Source organism: Thunnus thynnus, chromosome 17, assembly GCF_963924715.1.
Source record: "Thunnus thynnus chromosome 17, fThuThy2.1, whole genome shotgun sequence".
Taxonomy (NCBI): Eukaryota; Metazoa; Chordata; class Actinopteri; order Scombriformes; family Scombridae; genus Thunnus; species Thunnus thynnus.
Window position 1 is genome coordinate 15,997,044 of NC_089533.1, and position 21,793 is coordinate 16,018,836.

Sequence of the window (21,793 nt, forward strand, 5' to 3'; positions counted from 1 at the left end):
GAAAGAAACAAATTGACCAATAGAGGCAAATAGGGATAGAGAGAAAAAAGAAGAAAAAATGTTGAAAGTTAACAGCAAATTCGCAAGGAAGCTGCACAGATTCTGAAAGTGACTGTACATAGTATCTCCCTTAACTTCTATAACCATGCACATATTTCAGAATAGTATAAGACTAACTGGTGATAATTACTATCATACCATTTGGGCTGAGTTGTTGGCAGCTTCCTTCAGTCCGTATAGCCTCCCAGCTACCATAATTACCCCCTTGGTCCAGATGGCACAGTTTTCATGGGCCCAGTGCTCCTTAGACTCTGCCTCCACTTGTAGCCGTTGGAGCATGCTGCCACTGCCCTCTTGGTCACTTGAAGCCCCTGTGCTAATGGCCTGGAGCTGCTTCATCCTCCTGAACCTCTCTCGGAGAGTTAATCTTCGTGGACCACCCTCCCGACCCATTCTTTCTGTTCTTTCTGCCCGTCGGTATCTCCAATGATGGTGCCTACTACTGCTGCCCTCTTGAGTGGATACCTCTGTGTTGCCCTCCTTTTCTATGCTGCCCTCACCCTCATTCTTTGAGGAGCTGCCTGGTTCTTCACTGCTGCTACTGTTGTTATCATTGGTCTTCTTCTGGACTTCCCTGAGGGATTCTGTGTGCTCGATCGTCAAAATTTTCCGTGGAACACCGTCCTCTGTGTAGTAGGGTCCACACAAATCACCTAGGTCTCTGTAATTTGATGGCTTTCCACACAGGGAACATGTAAGACACCTATCAATTAGATTTTTATTCACCAAGGGTCCCTGTAGCATGGCAGCAGCGTGTGGCACTACCTTTGCAACTGTGAAAGGATTCTTCATTCTGAGGATGCCCTTTTTTCTTCGTCTTTGAAATATTACTGCATCCTCAGGCCTGTTGACTATGGCACACCAAGAGGAAAAGTCTCTAGAGTTGTTAATCCGCACATACGGACAGAAAGACAGTTTCGAATTTTGTTGGACTGGTTTGCGTCTGATTCTTTTCACAGAAATCATCTCAGTCCGTTTTTCTGTTATTGTAACTACAGGACCCACAATACATGCACTCTGTTTTTCCTTATTTTCACTTTCTCTTGCTTCTCTTTCTCTCTCCTCTTTTTCATCCTGTTCACATCCTGCAGCCCTTACTACTGCCTCAATTACCTCAATGGCGTCCTTCATTCCAGGTTTTGGCCCAGGCTTTTTGTGGACCTTCATTGGCTTGCCGGGAACCTGCTCTAATAAAGCTTTTCCACGTTTCCTCTTGGTTGGATTTGCTGATGGTTTTCTGCCTCTCCTAGATTTCTGGATGAACTCTGTGCTGGTAACCTGGGGGGCTTCTGTGATATCATCTGTGCTGATTGGCAGGGGTACTGTGGACTCTGTGGGGGTTATCATCTCTTCTACCTTCTCCTGTTGTTGTTCTGCAGTTTCAAAATGTGTCTCCTTCACTGTCTCTGTTTCTTCTAGAGGGGCTTGTCCTTTTCTCTTCTTCCTCCTCTGTTTTAGGTGCATCTCATGGTTGTTTTTGATGGCCCTCTGCTTGGCTAGCCTTGGTGTTGTAACTATTAGGCTCCCTGCTTCCAAAGCTACAACTGAAGCATCTGTACTCTCCACCATGGCCCATCTCTTCCTTTTAGTTCTGTTGGACTTAGTGACAACAGTAGATACACCTGCTGCAGTCTGTTGTGTCCATTCTCCTGGAGCCCCAACTTCTATCGGGGCCTCCATTGAGCTCCGAACTTTGTCAGCTCCAACATCCTGCTGTGTACCTGGTTTAATGTTTTCCTTTCTAGTCTCCTCCTTATTTACAACCTCTTCTACCACCCCTTGTCTCACCTCCTCTGGCGTTAATGCCTTTTGACTCACCTCATGCTTTTCTCTGTCTTGTTTCACCTCCTCTTTTCTCACTGCCCCTTCATGTTTTTTCACTCCTTCTTGTCTAGACTCTGTGCTTTTTACCTCTCCCTCTATCATCTCAGTGCTATTTACGATCATAGACATCTCACCTTCCTTTAAGACATGTTGAGACAAAGCCTTGGTTGTCACATCATCATTTAGATTGCTCTCTATCTGGGGAGTTGGGAGGTGTTTCTTTGAGCTAGGAGATGTAATTTTCTGCACCATGGCCTCATATTTCTGTCCTCTTCCTTTGCGTGGTGGGAGAACTTTTGTTTTAGTGGGGCATTGAGGAGGCACTACAGGTACATCACTAGTGATGTCAGTTTCACTGATGTTGGAGGGAGTGTGTTTGGGTGGGGGAGTGACCTCAGACGCCTTCTTGGGTGGCCCTCGCTTTCTTTTAGGGCCCCGGACACCCTTCTCTTTAGGTGTATAGACAACCTGTTCCAGCAGGGGGGGTTGAGGTGGTAAGGGTTTTGCTTTGGGCTTTGGACCTCTCTTCTTCTTTACTGGCATTGCAGAAGGCTCTGGACTAGGTTTTCGTTTTAGAGGAAGTAATGTCTTTTCTTCAGTTTCTTCAGTTGGGACTTGTGGGGCAAGTGGTGCAGGTGGGTCTGCTGGAACATCTATGTTTCCAACTACATTAGGAATTGGAGTTAGAGTTTGTTCCACAGTTACAGGCTCCTCTTTTTCCTCATCACTAGGTTTAATTTCTGTGTGTGTGAGTATCGAGGGTAGAATATCTTCCTCTATTATCTTTTCTTTTTCTTTTAACAGTTTTTCCTGTGACGGTTTTCTAGATCTTAAGACCATGTTCTTCCCTTCATTCTCTGGTGCTTTTCCCTCATGATTTGCTTGTTTTTCCTCCTGGTTTACTGGTTTTACATCGTGGTTTATTTGTGATACTGTAGCTTTTACACTCTTCCTGCCCCTGCTTTGCAGTACTGTCAAAGGTTGAATGGTTTCTTCCTGTTGTACCAGCTTTGCTTTGGAAATTGAGCCTTTGGGACGACCCACCGGGGCCTTGATGGGTATAGTGTCAGTGGGGGGCAAAGCATCTGCAGGCTTGGGTCCAGGCTTAGGTCCTGGTTTTGGACCTGGCTTTAGAGCTAGTTTTGGACCAGGTTTTGGTCCAGGTTTTGATCCGGGTTTTGGACCTGGCTTTGAACCTGGTTTCGGTCCAGGTTTTCGTTTCACTGGAGTCTCAATTTTCAGTGGCAGTTCGGGTGCATTTGGCACAGGTTTTGGTCCTGGTTTTGGTCCAGGTTTTGGCCCAGGCTTTGGCCCAGGCTTTAGGCCTGGTTTAGGCCCTGGTTTTGGCCCTGGCTTCCCTCCTGGTTTTGGCCGTGGTTTTGGTCCAGGTTTTGGCCCTGGTTTAGGCCCAGGCTTTGAACCTGGTTTTGGGCCTGGTTTTCTCTTCACATGAGGCTCAACTTTGGGTGGTAAATCTGCTGCATTGAATGAGCGAGTGCACATTCTCGAACGAAAACCATCAGTTAGCATTTTGGGAGTCTGGCTCACAATAGATTCCTGATGAGCTAGGTCCATTTGATCTGAGAATAGCACAGTTTTGCTTGCAGGCATGCAAGGTTTCTGTGTGGGCAAGGGGGCTCCTTCCTCTTCCTTTTCCCCTTCCCTCTCCAAACTTAGCTGTCGCCTGATTCCCACACCTGAATGCATGAGTCTCCTTCTGCCCCTGGCATGCTTACGTCCAAATGCCCTTGGCTGAGCAGATGGGGCCACAGGCTCTGGCTTGGCCAAGGGGGTCACAGCACTGGAGCAGCTGATGCCCGGCTCCATGTCCTCATCACCTTTCTTTGGGGAGGGTGGAGTGTCTGCCCAGGAGGGGGCTGAGGGAAGTATTGACTTCCCTGGCAGCTGAGGAGAGTCTGGCTCCAGCACTTTAGCATCACTGTGATCAATATGATCCCTGGCCTGTGCTGGAGGTGTTGACTTGTCATTGAGAGCTGAGAAGACTGGCATAGCAGACTGAGGCTGAGGAGCAGTGTCACCAATGGCTGACTCCCTTGCAGAAGCATCTGCTGCTGCTGTTGCTGCTGCTGTATTTGGATGAGCAGGTGCTCCTGCAAACTCATTGTCAGTATGGAGCTCAGCACTCTGACTCTCTGTTCTGCTGCAGAGATCTCCAGAAGGCTTCTCTGGCCCATCTCTATTATTCATGTGCTCCTCAGTCGATGACTGGCTCACTTTCTCCCCCTCCCCCAGTTCCTCGCTAACCTCTGCAGACAGAGGAGGGGAAAGACAATGTTGCTGTTGTTTCTGTATTTCTTCTTCCTCTTCATCAGCCTCCTCCTCTCCTTCCTCCTCCTCCCCCTCCTCTTCATCACCCTCATCTCTGCTCTCTCTCTTGTCTGAGTTGCTCTCATCCAAGGCCTCAACTTGGGGGGTTGGAGAGGTGTTCTCTGAGCTGTCCTCCTTCTCCGTGGAATATCGATCCTGTTCAAGGTCACCCCTAGAAATGAAAGGCAGTGTTTTCACTGAGCTCTCAGAAGCAGTTGGAGACTCAGATTTGAATGCGTCCGATTTCATCTCTTGGCCAAAGTGTTCCTTATGGCTGGAGTCAGAGAGAGCTGCCGGGGACTGTTCAACTGAGTCTCTTGCATCTGGGTCATATTTGCTCTGGACCCCTTGGTACACTGTCTCTCCATAGCAATAGTTTTTTTCTGTCACCTCTTTGTTTACTTTGCTGTAGAGAGCTGGACATTTCTCATCATCTGACCATTTCTCCAACTTCTCTGTAGATTTAGTTGTGTCTGAATCTCTCTCACGGTCAGGAGTTTTTTCTGTTGTCACCTCCTCTTTGTCAGCTGATTTCTCTGTCCAGGCTGATTCTTCAAAGTTCTCTTTGACAGGTTCATTTATATGCTGTATATTTGAAGGGGAGTCCCTTTCCTGTTTCATAGGACTGGGGATTGTGATGCTTGTAGGAGACCTCTCATCACCAATGCTCTTCACTGGAGTACTCATGCCATCTCCTCCTTGCCCTGACTGACATCTAATAGGGTCAGGGGTAAGGTTGTGAAGACCTGAGTCCCCAGACCTGGTGGACATATCATCTGGAGATGTCATGGAGCATGAAGAGGCTGTGTCCAGGCTGATGTGTGTGTTGTTAGGGGCCTGTGCTGGACTCCTGCCCTGGCCACAGTAGTAGTAGCCCCTCTCCAGTTGTTCATCGCTGCTGCTGGAGTAGCCTCCCTCATGAAGTTCCATGGGCATTGGCTGGTGCTGCGGGGTGGAGTAAGGGTCCTGCATGGGACCTCCACCAACACTACCACCACCATCTGGATAAGAAGGACTTTTGTACTCCTCACCCTTTTTGGAAGATGCTCCACTTCCAGTACTGCTGTTGCTCCCTCCACTGCTGCGTTTACTGGCTTTCTTGTTGGCCACCAGGGCCTCTGAAAGCAGTAGCTGCTGGACATTATTGGAGATGTTCTCTACCTGAGAGGTGAGGGCATTTAGGCTCCATAAGCTGGGGTTTGACAGCAACTTCTCTGAGAAGCGTTCTTTCATGGTGGGTACCTGCGGTGTGGTTGTGTAGCTGTGGGGGGCTGCGTGGGGCACATTGGGTGAGGGGTGTGAGCGTGGTGGCATCAACATGGTGTTGGAACTGCCTTGGTCCTGCATGCCAGCTGAAGAAGATGACGAAGAGGAGGCTGCCCCAGGGGTCATGGGAGGTTGACCATACTGGAATGACTCTGGATTAGTCATCAGTGGTGAAGGGGTGGAGCTGTATGACGGGGAGCGCCCTACAGACCGTGCAGGGGAGTGGCTTGAGGAGGGGCTACAAGTTTGATAATACTGTTCTGGTGATCTGACGGACAGCTCTGAGAGACAGTAGTTTTGTTGGGGTTGGCTGTAGTGTTGGTATTTAGGGTGAGGCTCCTGGTTGGTCATGGTCTGTAAAGGGGGTTGCTGCTCATAACCTCTGGAGGGAGGCTGCTGGTAGCCGTAACTGTTCTGGGTCGACCTGTAAGCACCTTGCTTCAGATTGCTGTGGCTGCTCATTTGTCTGCTGTACTGGGAATTGGGGGGCATGTTGTAACCTTTATAACAGTGGGGCATAGGGCTGCACTTTTCCATGTATGGTGAAGGAGAGGGTGAATGCTGGGGGTAGTGCAGGTGACTCTGAGGATACATGAGAGGAGAGGGGGCAGGGTTAGGCGGGTGGGGCTGGTGGTGGGGGCTGGTATAGGAAGGGGTGGAGGGCTGGTGGCACTGGGCCTGGGAGTGGCCCAGCATGTTCTGATCCATGTACTGTGAGGAGCCAGGTGCAGGGGTACCACTAGCCTCCATACGCCCCACCATCTCCTGCTCATACTGTGCTAACTGGGCTGGGTCCTCCCACTTCTGCTGGAGGTGGCCCTCGCTCATATACTGGGCTGAGTAATTCCCAGGGCCCATGTGGTTACTATAACCTCCAGGGCCCTGCAGGTGCTGACTGTGGTTTGGTGGGGGCACTTTACTTCCTCTGTAGGGTTTCTTTGCCTGTGAGGGTGCTGAGCCCCCATTTCCACTCCCATTCCCTCCACCATTGCCTGGGTAACCAGAATAGGCTTGCTGGCTGTAACAGTCCTTGGGCCCTCCTCCAGTTCCCGGTCCTCCAGCTGGAGGCATGCTTGTGGGGTTTGCCAGAGAATGGGCCTCATAGCCTGGCCTGGTGTGCCCTGGGCCTGGGCCTGGATGTGGACCAGGGCCTGGATGCGGATGCTGGGGATGGGGATGATGCGGGTGTTGCCGGTAGGTCTCCAGGCGGGATAATTCATGGGGCTCCTGCTGGTAGCAGGGTTGGTTGCTGTGGTAACCACCGCTGCGCTCACGGAAGGACTGCATAACTGTCTCCGTCTGTAGCCAGAGCAGGGAGGGGGAGGTGAGGTGAGACGGGAAAGGGGGGAGGGGGGTTAGGGGTTCTGAAGGCGGGGAGAGAGGGGGAAATGAGAGAAAAGACAGAAATTGTGAGGGTTAGAGCCTGGGTTTATCCATTCTGCATTTTCTCCTTTCATATTCAATGTCTAATTCTATTTTAATGTTCACCTGGAGGCAAAGCAAAATTCTCTTCCTCTTTGAGAATCATTGAAGATTATATTATTCAGACTCAGTCACACAAACATACAAACACACACAGGTGTGCACGTCCCATGTACTGTAGAATATCTACATGTACTGTAGGTGTTTCACCTACAATATTTAGTTAGTTGGTGTAATTTGATTTCACAACAATGACTATTTTGAAATCAACAATCACAGCACAAATTTGTGTTTTCTTTTGTTCAGATTTGATGAAACTGCATATGTGTGTGTGTATGTGTGTGTGTGTGTGTGTATGTGTGTGTATAAAATGGCCCCTCAACATTGCAGGCTCCAGGATCTGTTTCAGCCTCTCAAAATGGAGGGGCAGACATGCGTTGCAGTCTCTGGTACTGTGATTGACAAGTCTGAGAGAGAAAGGAGAAAGAGAGAGTGGTGTGTGGGAACTTAATTACCTATCTGTAATGAATAAATAATGATAATAACAATTGTGTACCTGTGTGTAACTGTGATACATGATTGAGGCCAGGCAAATGTTCAAAGACTGCAGGCCACAGCAATAAGATGACCTCTGAAGAGCATCCATACTGGGTCGTCTGAACTGCACCCACTTGCAGAACCACCATGTTAGTACTGTGCCTCTTTAGCTTTTTGTCCAGCTGATTTTGTCTGATGCATTATTCATAATAGTTTTGAATCAGTTATGATCCACAGACTTAGCCCCTCTTTTCTAACCACTCTAATATATTACAATTTATTACTTAAACAAACAACGTAAAGCCATATTTTCTGGTTTGTCTTTGATGCAGTGTTTCATAAAAGGTTCAACTGAGCCCTCTTTCTTCTCCTCCCTGTCTTTTCTTGCACAGATGCAAACTCCAATTTCCTCCAAGGGGAAGTGGGAAGGGTTACGGTGTGTGTTTGTGTGCGAGCTTTCAGTACACCAGTAGGGGTGTCATAGAGTGTGCCTGTGTGTGTTGTGCTTGGTATGTTTGTTCCAGTATGTGAGTGCACGTGGCAATGTTTGTCTGTAATCTTTTGCCTGCTTGTGCGTGTGTTTGTGACTGTGAGTGTGTGTTTATGCATTCATACAAAAGAGAAAGGAAGAGAGGAGGGGTGGAGAGTGCTCCTGCTCTATAAAAGGAACAGAGTCACCTGGAGACAGAGCTCTGAGCCTGTGTGTGTGTATGTGTGTGTGTGTCTGTTTGCGTGTGTGTTTGTGTGTGTGTGTGTCAGCCAGTTCCAGCACAATATCCCGGCATTCAACCCGCCCCAGGGACAGTGGTGCATCCCACCAGACGCACAGTAGCATTATTCATCTCTGAAACGCACAATTTGTATGTGTGTGTGTGTCTGTGTGAGGAGGGAAGGCAGTGTGTGAATATTGCGTGCATTCATTCTTCCGTGTGTGTGAGTTTGTGAGTGAATGTAGGCCTATTTATGCATGCAGGTCCACAGCTTTTGGCAGTCCCTTACATATACACACAAACACACATACGCACACATACACATACTGATAAACACACATGTACACACAAACACGCACACATCTGCTCAGCACTCATCACCGCGGGTGATGCACTAGTAGACTGCAGGCAGGGGAGATAGGAAGGTAGAAGGGAGGACAGAGAATCTCCAGGGGAATCTATAGGTGTGTGTGTGTGTGTGTGTGTGTGTGTGTGAGGATACTTGTTTACACAATGACCTAAATAAAATGCTTATAGGGGACAAGGGATGGGATTCTGCCAGACCAAGTTTGCCGAGCACAGCAGAGAGGATGGATTGAGGCACACATCGCTTTTGGGATTCAATGCTGTGACGCCATGTGTCTATCTGTAAGTTTCTGTCATCTCCTCTCTTCTTCACAATAGCTGATACTGAAGGATAATTAATTGGATTTTTCACCATTTGTATGTCTCTCACTAAAAACAAAGCAAACAAACAAAAAAAAAACCCTCTATCCCCAATCAATTTACTTTATTCCTCCTGCTGTCTTTTCTCTCTTACTCATACACGTATGTGTGTACGCAAGTGCTGTCTACATTCTAATCACGTCTCCTCTCCACCTCCATGCTGCACCTCCTCCCTCCACTTCTATCTTTCACGGAGAGCCCTGGCATTGTGAAGCCCGCCGAATGCTGTATTTGTGGATGCACCACGTCACGTCGCGCTGCCCCCTGCCTTGGTAGGGGTCAGAGAGGAGAGAGGACGAAAGATACATGCTGAGATCGCTGAATCCTCTCTCTTGATCTGTTTATCTGTCTGCCCGTTGTTCTGTCTGTTCATTAGGTAGCACTTGCATTGATTTTGCTGCTGCTTGAGCACATAGAAAGAGGGATGGAGGAGAAGCAAACACATATCGCTCACTGTCTGTCTTTTGCACACACACAGCAAGACACCTACATTGGCTGTTTGTGTGTGTGTGTTTGTTTTTATGTTTTACACCTCTTGTTCTTTTTTCATCTTATTTCTTTCCCCTCAACTGCCTAATTTTCTTCTTTCTTCTTCTTTTCTTTCTTCTTTTCTTTCTGCTTTTCTTTCTCTCTTTCTTTCTTTCTTTCTTTCTTTCTTTCTTTCTTTCTTTCTTTCTTTCTTTCTTTCTTTCTTTTGACAGCCTTCTGTTTCTAAACACAATGTTATCTGTGCTGAGAGGGTACCTTTCTCTTTCTTATTCTCTCATCTCTCCTTTTTCGTCCTCTCTCAAATCTCTCTCTCTGGCCCTGTGCTGCGACTGGAGAGGAGAATAGCAACGGGAGGGGAAATACAACAAGGCATCAGAGATATAATGGGAGGAGAGAGAGAAAGAGTCAGTCGAGGCTGGGGGAGAGATTTAAGGTGGAGGGTACAAGCGGAGTACAGAGTGATAGAATGATAAGTTTAAGGAGGAGGAGGAGGAGGATGCGGAGAAGGGGGTGCAGAGGACAGAGGAGGATAGATGATTTACTGAGTGGGCTTTACAACCTGGGCTCCTGGGAAATATGAGCTGCAGCAATTGCCACACACATATACCTGCACTTAACACACACATGGACGTATGAATGCAAAACGGTAGATTGTGTGCAAGCTTACAATGCGGTAGGGTCCATAATTAGCCAAATGCTTCACCTCCACAGACAAACATGAGCTGCTAGATGTGTGATTGATTACCCTGGGCTCTGCCCACTTCAAATCTTATCAAGGAAGCTTCCCTCATAACCAGCTTTATTGTTATTATAGATTAAACCTTAAAGTGACATAAGCGTTGGACTGTTTGTGTCCGCCTTTCTATGTGTATTTGTAGAAAAAAGGTACTGAGGAGGACTTTTTTTTTAGATTCAGCATTCAAATGTGTCTGTATGTGTATGTAAAGAAAAAATTGTCAGGAAGGAAGGACAGGAGGAAAGGAGTATACGCAAGGGAGGGAAGGGTAATGGAGGAGAGGAGGGTGAATCTGATTGTTCTGCTGGATGGTTCATAATGCGCAGAGCTGCCACTGGTTACAGTCCCCCCCTTCATTCTTTTTTTATCCTCTCTCCCTCTCTTTCATCACATCATCTTCAGAGGCAGCTTGAGATGGGATTTATCTTCTTTTGCCACACACACACACACACACACACACACACACACACACACGCACACACACACACACGCACACGCGCACACACAAGCCACATGCACGCACATACACACAAAGAGAGAAACAGACAGCTCTCCCGTTCCATCAACTCTGGCTCTGAAGCACTTTCGCTTCAAATCTTTTTTCCTGCTCTCTGACACAAACAAACACACATGTAAATGCACAAACATGCACAGAGACACACGCACACACAAAAACAGATGCACACATAAATGGAGGCACACAGAGTGGAGGGATGGAACGTCTCCCTGTGTGTTTACCTCCCCAGTCATCCTGGTTAATTATGCATGCAGAGGCAGTTTGCTAGGGAGGTGGAGCGGCCTGGGAGGAAACACACACACGCACACTCACCCCATCACACATATGCAAAAACAGTCGCACTTCACCACCACCACCGGAATCATCACAACACGCCCTAGCACCACGTACACCAAAGCTCAGCTCACATGCTCCTCAACGCGCTCGAAAATAACCCAAACATGCCGCTCTCCCTGTCCCCCCCCCCCCTCAACACACACACTCGTGTCTAACACATCTGCCTTTAACACCCTGCTTAACACAGCACGCTCCAAAATAACACAGCAACCCACCCCGCCTCTGCTCCCAATCAGCATGCTGCCATCCCCTTTCTAATTACACACACTTCAACAAGACACAGAGAGCATTCAGATGCCTCCAACTATCACTCTCCCTATTCAGATTGCCTGTCTGCATCCTCCCCTCTCGGTGGACGCTGTGCCCTTTTACTTGATATCCGCAGGTTCAACACACTGAACAGGCAGACGGACAGAAAGATGGACAGACACACATATCATCTTCTCCTCTCCTCTTCGCTCCTCTGCAGCGGCTGTGTGGGTGGGTTCCAACCCAACGGAGAGGCTTAGGAGATGGAGGAAGCCAATATCTTCTCTGACATTTGTCAGTGTCCTGTTGTCATGACACAGAGCTGGAGGTCACGAGGGGTCAATGGCGGCCAGTCACATAGATTATAGGAAGAGACATAGAGGGGACTGTGACCAGCCTTTGACACTCACAGACAGAAAGACAGACAGATGGCACTTTGAAGCTACTGGACAGGCAGCAAATAAGCTAGAATGGCTGGCTGACAGTCAGGGAGCAGTGTGTATATAAGCACCTAAATGAATAATGTCAGATTACATTGAGCATGTTGCCTATACACGTCCGGCATAAATGTAATGACTTCCATCTGTTGAAAATGACCAAAAATGTCACTGAAAACATTAATTTGTAAGAAATGGAGGCCTCTTCTTGACTGTTTCGTCTCTCACTGCCATCCATCGTCTCCATCTGTTTGCCTGTTTTCCCCCATCAGTCCAAGTCAATGTGATACACTGGCATGACACCTTAAAAAAACAAACAATATTGCCAAAAGCATTTGAATGGAAATTAACTATGTCTCTGTGTTTTCCTACCAACTCCTCTCTTAACTGTGATTAAATCCAGCATTTGTTTTTTGTTTTGAGGGTATTTGACTGAGCATTGAGCCCGAAACGGCTCAACAGCATCTAAAACGGAGGAAACGGAGCCTTGCCCAGGTCGATCTGGGAGACCATTTTAGTTCTGTGAGGGAGGCCAGTTAATGCGGGGATCTGTGTGTGTATGTGTCTCGTCTCTGGGGTTTAGGATGACTCATCGGCATTCACAGACGTGGCTGTCTATTCCAGCGCTGTTGAAGATGACATTCTAGACACAAATCTCTGCGCGCGCACACACACACACACACACACACACACACACAAAAACACAAACGCTGTAACCACACACACAAACATTACTCAAATGCATAAACCTGGAAGAAGACAAGAGGGAACTCTCTTGACTGCAGAAACAGACACACACACATACACATGCACATACACACTCTGCTGCAGCATCAGCATGAAAGAATAAATAAAGGTCAGAGAGAGAAAGCGAGGCAGATGTGTCTGTCTGTAAGCGAGAGAGGAACACATCAGCCACTACTGTTATCTATTTTTGCGGTTTTGGTTTAGAATTTCTATTCGGCTCTGAAAGCAGGGTGCAGAGGCAATGTTATCCCTCTATACTGTAGAACTACATCCTTTCTCTGTCTCTCTCCATCTTTGGGATGAAAATAGGTGAAATTCAATTCATTAGGAGCCCTGGACTAGATGATGTGTGAACGTTGGCAAAATATGTAGCTATCTCTTTCTATCGCCCTTCTCTGACTGACAGGGTTGGTGATGTCCAGTGACCTTTACGAGAGGAACAACTTCACATGATATGCCATAAAAAAAAAAAAAAAACAACAACAAGGAAAAAACAAAACAAAAAAAAACAGGGTCTACAGTAACCATGGTAACGATAGAGCCACTCAGTCAAGTGAAAAACCTTGAGTATGCATGTGGCATGTGGAGCAATCACACAAGTAAACCTGGGGAATACACTGGGGAGTCTGAGTGAGAGTGAGTGTGTATATGGGGGTGGTATATTTTAGGCTCAAACACACAAAACACACACACACACACACACACCCATCTATGTTAAAAGCATGATAGACATCAGAAATGGTCACACACATATATGCATCCGATCACACACAAACACAATCATCACGTTAGTGACTTCCAACACATTTTCAAAAAGAAAACTTTATATGATCAAATTTGTATAAAAAGTCAGTCTGAGTGTGATTATAATGCTGATGAGGTTGATATTATCTGTGCAACATCAAGTCAGAGATGCATAGAAACTGAAGCAGAAATTAATTGAATTATTTGAATTTAATCTGAAAGCAGATATCTCTTAATTGACTGTTTAAAAGCTGACATTTCAGTCTGTTTTTATCCTACATATTTGCAGCCACAGCTGACCATCATTTAATGTTAATTGCATCGCCTCTGATTGTAGATTAAAGCCTGAGGGAAAAAAAGCAGTTCTCCCTTTGAGTGTGTACCAACAATTGGAAAATCCTCTCAGCTCATATGTATTGTTTTGACAAGGTCTGCGTGGAGAATTTTCTTTTTCCAAACTGCATCTTTTAGAACTAGATATTGACCCACACAGAAAAGAGAAAGAAAGAGACTCATGTGTGGTCAATACTTCACAATTCAGAGAAGCAACCAAAAGCATGAGGTTGGCGCTATGCTCGCTTTTGAAAGACAAGCTTTGATTTTGAGTCTGCTCTATCTACATATCATTTTATAGGCGTTACAGGGCATAACACTGAATCACTTCACTTTCTTACTGAACAATGGGGTGGAAGATGAGCATGTGGGCTGTGAAAGGACAAATCCTGTAGACCTATTTCTTTGAATATCTTTTTCTCTCTTTTCCAGCCTTCTAGCCTTGACCCAAAATCATTTGTCCCTTCCCTTGTTCTGCTCCTCTACACAACTCTCCTTTATCTCTTTTTTCCATCAATCTTTTCTTTCTGTCTCCCTGTCTTTCAGCACGGTCACCTCCAGCGGGCAGCTGCCGAGTGTTGCCCTTTGAAGGACTAAACCTGGCTTTGTTGACATGGTAACGGAGTGACGAGACGGGTGGGGATGGAGGAGGAGAGAGGGATGAGGGAGAGAAGATGACAGGCACACATACACACACACACACACACACACACACACACACACACACACACACACACACACACATACATAGGTTATGTTTGTCTCCCTCCGTAAGCGAAGGTTGTCGTGGATACCTGGGCATGTGACAAGAATCAGAAAAAAGAGAACTGATTGCTCATTAACCGCTGTGTGTGGGTGTGTGTGTGTGTTGCAAGTGAGTCAATGTCTGTGTGTAGGTAGGTGACTACAAACATGAATCAATTGCGGCTTGTGTGAGCTAATATGTGCTCATACGTGAGAGCATTTACTGTGAAAGTGTTTGTGTGTATGTGAGGGAACGGGGCTTGATGAACGCTTTCATGATCAAGCTTGACTGCCTGCAACGCCCCCGCAGAGTGTGTGTGTGTGTGTGTGTGTGTGTGTGTGTGTGTGTGTGTGTGTGTGTGTGTGTGTGTACATGTATGTGTGTGTGTCTTTGAGTGTGAGGGCATTGGTGGACTCCAGCTAACCTTCCAGAGCGCAGAGGGAGTGAGACACACTGACACCAAAGAAGAAGAACAAAGAAAGAGAGAGAGATGCTCGGTGGGTTCATGTTCCTATAGTATTGATAACCTCAGCCATGCCCACACACTTTTTCTGGTTTTATCTCTCTCTCTCTCTCTCTCTCTCTCTTTCGCACACACACATACACATACACACATACACACCATCACACACACAGGGGAGTTGAGGTCCTGTAAAGTGGGCCGCAGAGCTACTTGGTATTCCGTCAGAATCCTCCAGCGAAGGAGACTGTGGAGCACAAGAAAGAAACGATACGGGAGGAAGATGGGACGGGAGAAGAAGAAAAAAGCACAGCAATCAGACCCGAGTGTGTCTCATGAGTTTTCATTTATACTGCGGGCTGAAATCCAAAATGGCTGCTTATATTTTTAAACTTATTTTAAAAGTAGACAAAGAGAGGAACAGTACTTTCTTCAACAGAGGTGCACTGTTTTGAGGGTGGAAAACAGATGTGAAATGCCTCATATCTCGCAGTGACCCATTTTAGTTTGGTCCAGCAAAGCGCATCCACTTGCCACACAAAAACACACACTCACACACATCCACCCTTTCCAGGTAATGTGGGTGGAGCGCTTCACTGAAGCAGAGGGAGCAGTGTTGGAGCAGGTTTGGTGTGACATCCCTGCTGGGGCTCATGGTGCATTCCACTCCCATGTATTTGGTCTCTGCACTCATTTACACATACACACGTTAAGTACTCGCACATGTGCAAATGCACACAGATTCACTCACACACACACACACACTGATTTGCACCTGCTCCCTCTTTGTGCCACTTCGGTTCATCTAATTGATGATGCCATGTCACTCCTGCTGTCTCTCTCTGTGCCTTATTCGCACACATCCCACCTCTTCCTCTCTGCTCTCTTTCTCTCTGTGTCCTCTAAGTAATACCTTGTCCTCTGTCCGCTGTCCTCTATCTTTCATACCCTTTCCTTGCCCTGTAGCCACAATGCAGCTGCTTGTTGGCAGTACTGTGTATGTTTGTCTGACCTTGTCTCAGGTTAGACTGGGGCAGGCAGCTCTTTGGTCTGGCATATTGAACCCATAGCCTGAAGGAGAGATTTGTAGTGGCGATGAGCAGCCTCAGATGTTATCCTCTGCTACTTGTGTGTCTATAAATAAAAATGAGTGTCTTATTTTATGTACAATTGTGGACAGAATGGTGATATTTCACAGCATTACCATTCACTGGTGACTTTTTAACTCCAGCGTTCATAATCATTTCATATGCACATTGACAAAGCCATACATGTCGACGACATGTCTGTTTTGTCAACATGCATGCTTACATGCACGCACGCACACACACACACACACACACACACACACACACACGCACGCACTTATTTGTTTATTTGTCCATGTGTGTACTTTCCATTTGACAGCTCTACATTCATTCTCCCAGACCTTTTTGTGTATGTCTGTGTTTGTGCCTCCTAGCATCTTCCCAGAAGGTATTCTTGATGGCTATCTCTCCTTTTTCGTTTTCTTTCTTCCTCTCCTCTGCTGTTACCTGAGAGCCAGACTGGGGAATACTTTACCCCATCTGCAGACGCAGACAGACTGACACTAAAAGGAGGCTAGCCACAGATACACTGATGGCAGATAAGTGAAATGAGAGGAGGATAGAAAGGAGATAGGTTCGAAAAGAGTCGGAGAGCGAAGAGGGAGAGGCAAAGAGATGGGGTCAGAGAGACGAGGATAGTTGAATGGAGGGCAAATTTGGAGGAGAGGAAAGAGTAGATGAGGGGAGATTGGGAAGAAACGGAAGACTGGCAGGGGGATAGGTGAGAAAAAGTGGAATGACGGGAAGGGAGAGAGGGAATATGATATGAGAGCAGGGGAGGGAGAAAGGGGAGGTTAGTGGAGAGATGTGAAGAGGGTGTGTTGAGTTCATGAGTGCAATGCCGTGAGATCAAGCTGGGGGAGAAAAAGACAGATTGAGATGTAGATAGAGAAGGGGAGATGTTGAGAAAGAAGAGAAGAGGAGAGAAGGAGAAGAGGAGGGGGGGAGGATGCGAGATCGAGGGCACACAGACAGGGAGAGGAAGAGTGGGAGGGAGAGGGAGAGATAGATTGAAGCTGCAAGATCAAGACAGATGTGAGGGAGGAGGGGGAGGGAGGAGGGCATGGGTGCAGTAGCGAGGCGAATGGAGAGATGCAGGGAGGAGAGGAGAAACGGAGATCGTTATCGCAGGGCCGTGCTGCCTATTGATTTGCGTTAGTGTCTCAAGCCGGTGAAATAACAGCGGTGCTGGGATGCAGACTCCCTTGTCATTAGCAAGCACAGCTCTCAAGACGCTCGAGTGTGCAGCGTGTGCGTGCGTGCATCCGTGTTGGTGTGTGACCATATGGCACATTTTGATGTCCACATGATTAAGACCAAGAATAGCAAAAAAAAGAAAAGAAAAAAAAGTAAGTTGGCAGACAGATGACAAAGTTATAACACTTTGTGGGAGAGAAAGACAGGAAGACAGATAAAAAACAGATTGGAGGAAGGGAAAAACAGATTGAGGGAGAGACCAGCAGACTGTGTCGGAGTGAATGATGGAAAAAGACATGCAACAAAAAAGAGAAGTGATCATGCCAGGATGTCTCAGGTGATACGCCTCTCACTTCAGGTGACAGATCTATCGGTCACTTCTCACAGGTAGATGAAGAGAGACAAAGTTAGCTCCTTGTCTTTTTCTCTCTTTTTTTCTTCCCATCCCTTCCCTTTTTTTTTCTTCTCCTGCATGTGGCGCAGTGTGATGGTGGCGGTGGAGGTGATGTGTGTGTGCGTGTGTGCGTGTGTGTGTGTGTCTCTCGCCAGGGACCAGGGAAGTGTGAATATGGCTATGGAACTCTGCCAACTGAGCTCAGGAGCGGGGGAAGGAGGAGGAGGAGGAGAAGAAAAGAGAAAGACAGAGAGAAATGAAGAGGAGAAGGAGGAGATGAAGAGGAGAGGGGGAAGACTCCATCCTTTGTTCTTCGTTGATGAAAGGAGGAATTGGATCCTCTACTCCCACTCTCGCTTTCTCTCTCGGTGATGAGCCTTGATGTGTTAGGGTGAGCGAGCGAGCAGGAGGGATGCACACACACACACACACACACGCACACACACACACGCATGCACACCGCTGCCTTATTCCACTCAACTAAGACCCAAATGACTCCTCGCTCACTAATTAAACTTTAATCTCCAATAGCGCGCAAATTACCTGCCACGCAACTGAGCGCTGAACTACAGGGATACAGAGAGAGAGTGAGAGGGAAGGAGGGAGGGATGGACAGATGAGGGGAAGGAGAGTTGGAGTGAAGGTCACACTCCACCTGCAGGAGAAAAAAAAAATCTTTCTCTCCTTCTATTTCTGTCTCTTCTATCTTCTCTGTCATCAGTTTGTTTGTGTGTCTTTATATGAGCATACGTATTTAGGCCCACATCTGTGCTGTTCATATGTGTGTGTGTGTGTGTTTGTTTGTGTGTATGTGAGGCACTATAGCTGTCTCTAATTGGGGCAGTCGGCTGGGGCCTCACTCTCTGAGCCAGTCAATGTTCACTCTTTCACCTGAATGTTATCACACACACACACACATGCACACACACTGACACACACACACATACACACACAAAGTTGATGCTATAGCCAAGTCCTCACATCCTCCTCTGCCTGGCCTTGTTCCCATCTCTCTTTTACAGACACAGCCTCTGCTAGGACACACACACACACAAACACACACACACACACACACACACACACACACACTGCTGTGATGCCCTCTGCTGTGTGGCACAAAATGGCGGTGTGTGTGTGTGTATGTGAGCATGTGTGTGTGTGTGTGTGTGTGTGTGTGTGTGTGTGTGTGTGTGTGTATCACATGGTTAATCACAAAGAACTAACGATAATTACCACCATTTTCCTACCTGCTGCTTTCCAAGCCTGACTCTCGGGTTGTGTGTGTGCATGCATGTGGGTCTGTGTGTGTTTATGTGTGTGTATGGCATGGCTGAGCCATTGGCGAGCATAAATACTAAATCTCAAAAACACCCCAAACAGGTCTAATTTATGAGCTACTGCAGTTTATATATACTCTTTCAACAGCAGAGAGGAAGCCTGTTTGTCGAACAATCGAGGTAGCTGAGGACAATAAAATGAAAACCATTGAAATTCTATGCAAATGAGTGGCAAGCCTGGCAATTTACATGCTGCCTAAAGCTCTGTCTAATCAGTTTGGGTGTTTTTCTTTGAGTGTATGATGACATTTTGAATTTTACTATCAATTGTTTTTGCTCAATTTGTCTATTTGTCAGAATAGACAAGGAGAACTACAATTTTTAGGTACCTCTGTTCAAAAAGTTTAAAAAAATCCTCCTCAAATACAACAATACATAGTATCAATTTGTGATGCTCAAAACATTGCAGGAGAGATTTTCTTCATTTTTGAGTTCAAGTATTTCCCTGCCAGAATTCCTTTTAAACACATAAGAAAATGTGCCTGAACTTTTTGCATTCATGTACGGCTGCAAGTGATGATTATTTTCATTATCGATTATTCTGAGGATTATTTTCCTGATTAAACGATTTGTTGTTTGTTGTTGTTGTTTGTCTATAAAATGTCAGAAAATGTTAAAAAATGTCATAATCAAAATAGTTGCCGATTAACTTTTTGCAACTCTACATTCATGCAGTACATGAAGGAGACAGCGGTAATGACACTGATAATAAACTTATGATAATTGCACTGCAGCTCAAGTTTTTCCAGTTGAGAAAAACAATGTTTTCTCAGATTTCTCACAGTAGGATTGCTGAAGACAGAGGACCTTCGTTGTTGATTTGCTGTCTGACACTAAGGCCTGATGTTTTTAAATGCAGAAAGTGTTTTTTAATTGTAGCTGTGCATGAGTGCATTATCAAACCAAAAACAATGCAAGTTGCATTACCAATATCTGTGTTATAAGGGTGAACCTTTCCTTTAATCCACATGCAGGTGGTGAGTGGTGAAAGACATCAACTGAATTAGCTATCATAGAGGTCCCATTTTGTAGATTAACTGCTGCTACTGCTGCTCAATATCCCAGGATGAAATTATTGAGTAAATACTGCAGTGCTAATGCAGGACCGGGGAGCTGAGCATACATTATGTGGTGAACACTTTTATCTTAACTACCTTACGATACCAGTGAGTGCACATATTTTTAGCAAGGCTGGTGTCAATGGGAATTAAATCTCTAAACACTGAGCATGTTAGTTCCACAGTCTGTCATCTGTGCAGTAAAAGTCACAACCTGGAACAAAAGGCAGGGCAACTCAATCCAGTGCAGTCATTGTCGAGACTGTTACAGTGAAGGGTGTCTTCACAGTGCGTATTACCCACAGTTGGTGGTGAGGTTCGCAGTGGGGAACATCAGGGGACAATCAAGGATATGCCCGTCATGCAAGGTTGGTAGTGTGTGTGTGTGTGTATATAGGTGTGTCTGTCTTGCGTGTTAGTGTGTGTGCACTGCCCGCCATGCGTGACTAGACACAGTCAGGTGTTCTGGGAGGGGCATTGGCACAACGATGCACCCATATGCTTATGACTGAGTGGCGGGCACAGGGAGGGCACAGCGAGCGGGGAGGGATCTGTGCTACGCCCACAGTGCATGACTTCATCCCTCCTGCAGGCAGAAGGGGCACAGAGAGGCTGACTGACACAGAGGGTGTGAAAGGATGGAAAGAAACGAGAGAGTGAGACTTAACGAATGAGACAAAGGTACAAAAGAGGGAACAAACATGAAAATAAACAAGAAAAAACACTGAGTATCTGCATGTTTCATACCGAATTAATATGGTTTTATCCTCTTTCTATATGTCAGTCTTTGTATGACCTACATGGACACATCCACAACTTACACTCAGCTAATTTGCCCCCATCAGCTCTGCACTGCATCCTTTCCAGAGCCTGTGTTTGACTTGGGAACAGCAGATATGTACTTTTTATGATTATCTCATGTCATGCCGGCACGACTGTAATCCATCACATGCATGTGTTTCTGTAAGTAGCCTTGATCTTTGGCATTATGCTCATTAGACTAGCTAGTATGAGTGTGTGCGTGTGCGTGTGTGTGTGTGTGCATGTGATGGGGAGACTGCAGAGTTGACATCGTGCCACAAGGCAGCTTGGTCGGTGGATGCATTGACAGGCTCTTTTAATTCCCGCTTTGGTACCGTCTGAACACAAGCACATGCATGCCACACAGACACACACACACATACATGCATATGCACGTGTAGAAAGACATAAACACGCATTTCTGATCATTGAATGATGCCATAAGACACACACTCTCTCTCTTTCAAAAATCACTCACTCTGACCCATGCACCCGTATTTTTAAATCAGTTGGAGGCTGTATCTGGATCATGATATGTACTAGTTGTTTGCCACTGGGGTTGCAGACATAACCACATGCATCTGTATAGACACACATATACAAACACACACACACACGCACACACATAGCCAGTCAAGCATGAAAAGCAAATGATGCCATTGCCTCTTCCTGAGTCCCTCAACAGAAGGCCCCCACAAACAACTGCACAGCAGAGGGACACACACAGACACACACTCGCACACACACACACACACAGAAATACACACATGCTTACAGGAAGTCAGATAGGGTGGTGGCTGATGCCTGCATCACTTCTGATGACTGTGGGTAATAGGAGAGGTGGTGGTTTGACATTGAGACATGGTGAATATGTTTACGGAGGAGCCATTAACCTTCCATCTTTCTATCATTTAAAGTTAGCTAGCTTATCAGGTCCACCCAGCACCTAGCAACCAACCTACAGCCAATTAGTGCCAAGCCATCCTTGTTTCCTTGGCAACACACCACTGGCCTCTTAATGCATATCCATTTAGGCGCTGAGAGTATACACCTAAGGCAAATCTGCTTTGCCATCTAGCACCAGCAAGTTTGACAGGCAGGCGTTTGGCTCAGTGCAGCATTTTATCATCAATAAATCATTATAATATTCATTTTGAGGCATTAGTGTACCAACCATAAACAAACCAAATCACCACTGAGAAGATTGGCAGCCTCTTCCAGTCTCAGACGCCGCAGATTCCAATGTGTGCAA

At 46.4% G+C, this 21,793-nt stretch overlaps 1 protein-coding gene across 1 annotated transcript in view; it reads right to left on the reverse strand.

The window, feature by feature from the left end:
• LOC137201402 (retinoic acid-induced protein 1) overlaps window positions 1-21,793 on the reverse strand; it is a 52,856-nt gene that overhangs the window by 5,385 nt on the left and 25,678 nt on the right. Inside the window, exon 2 of the mRNA XM_067616440.1 lies at window positions 199-6,842. Coding sequence (XP_067472541.1) covers window positions 199-6,765 — 6,567 coding nt within the window. The 5' untranslated portion in view covers window positions 6,766-6,842. The remainder of the gene's footprint in view (window positions 1-198; window positions 6,843-21,793) is intronic.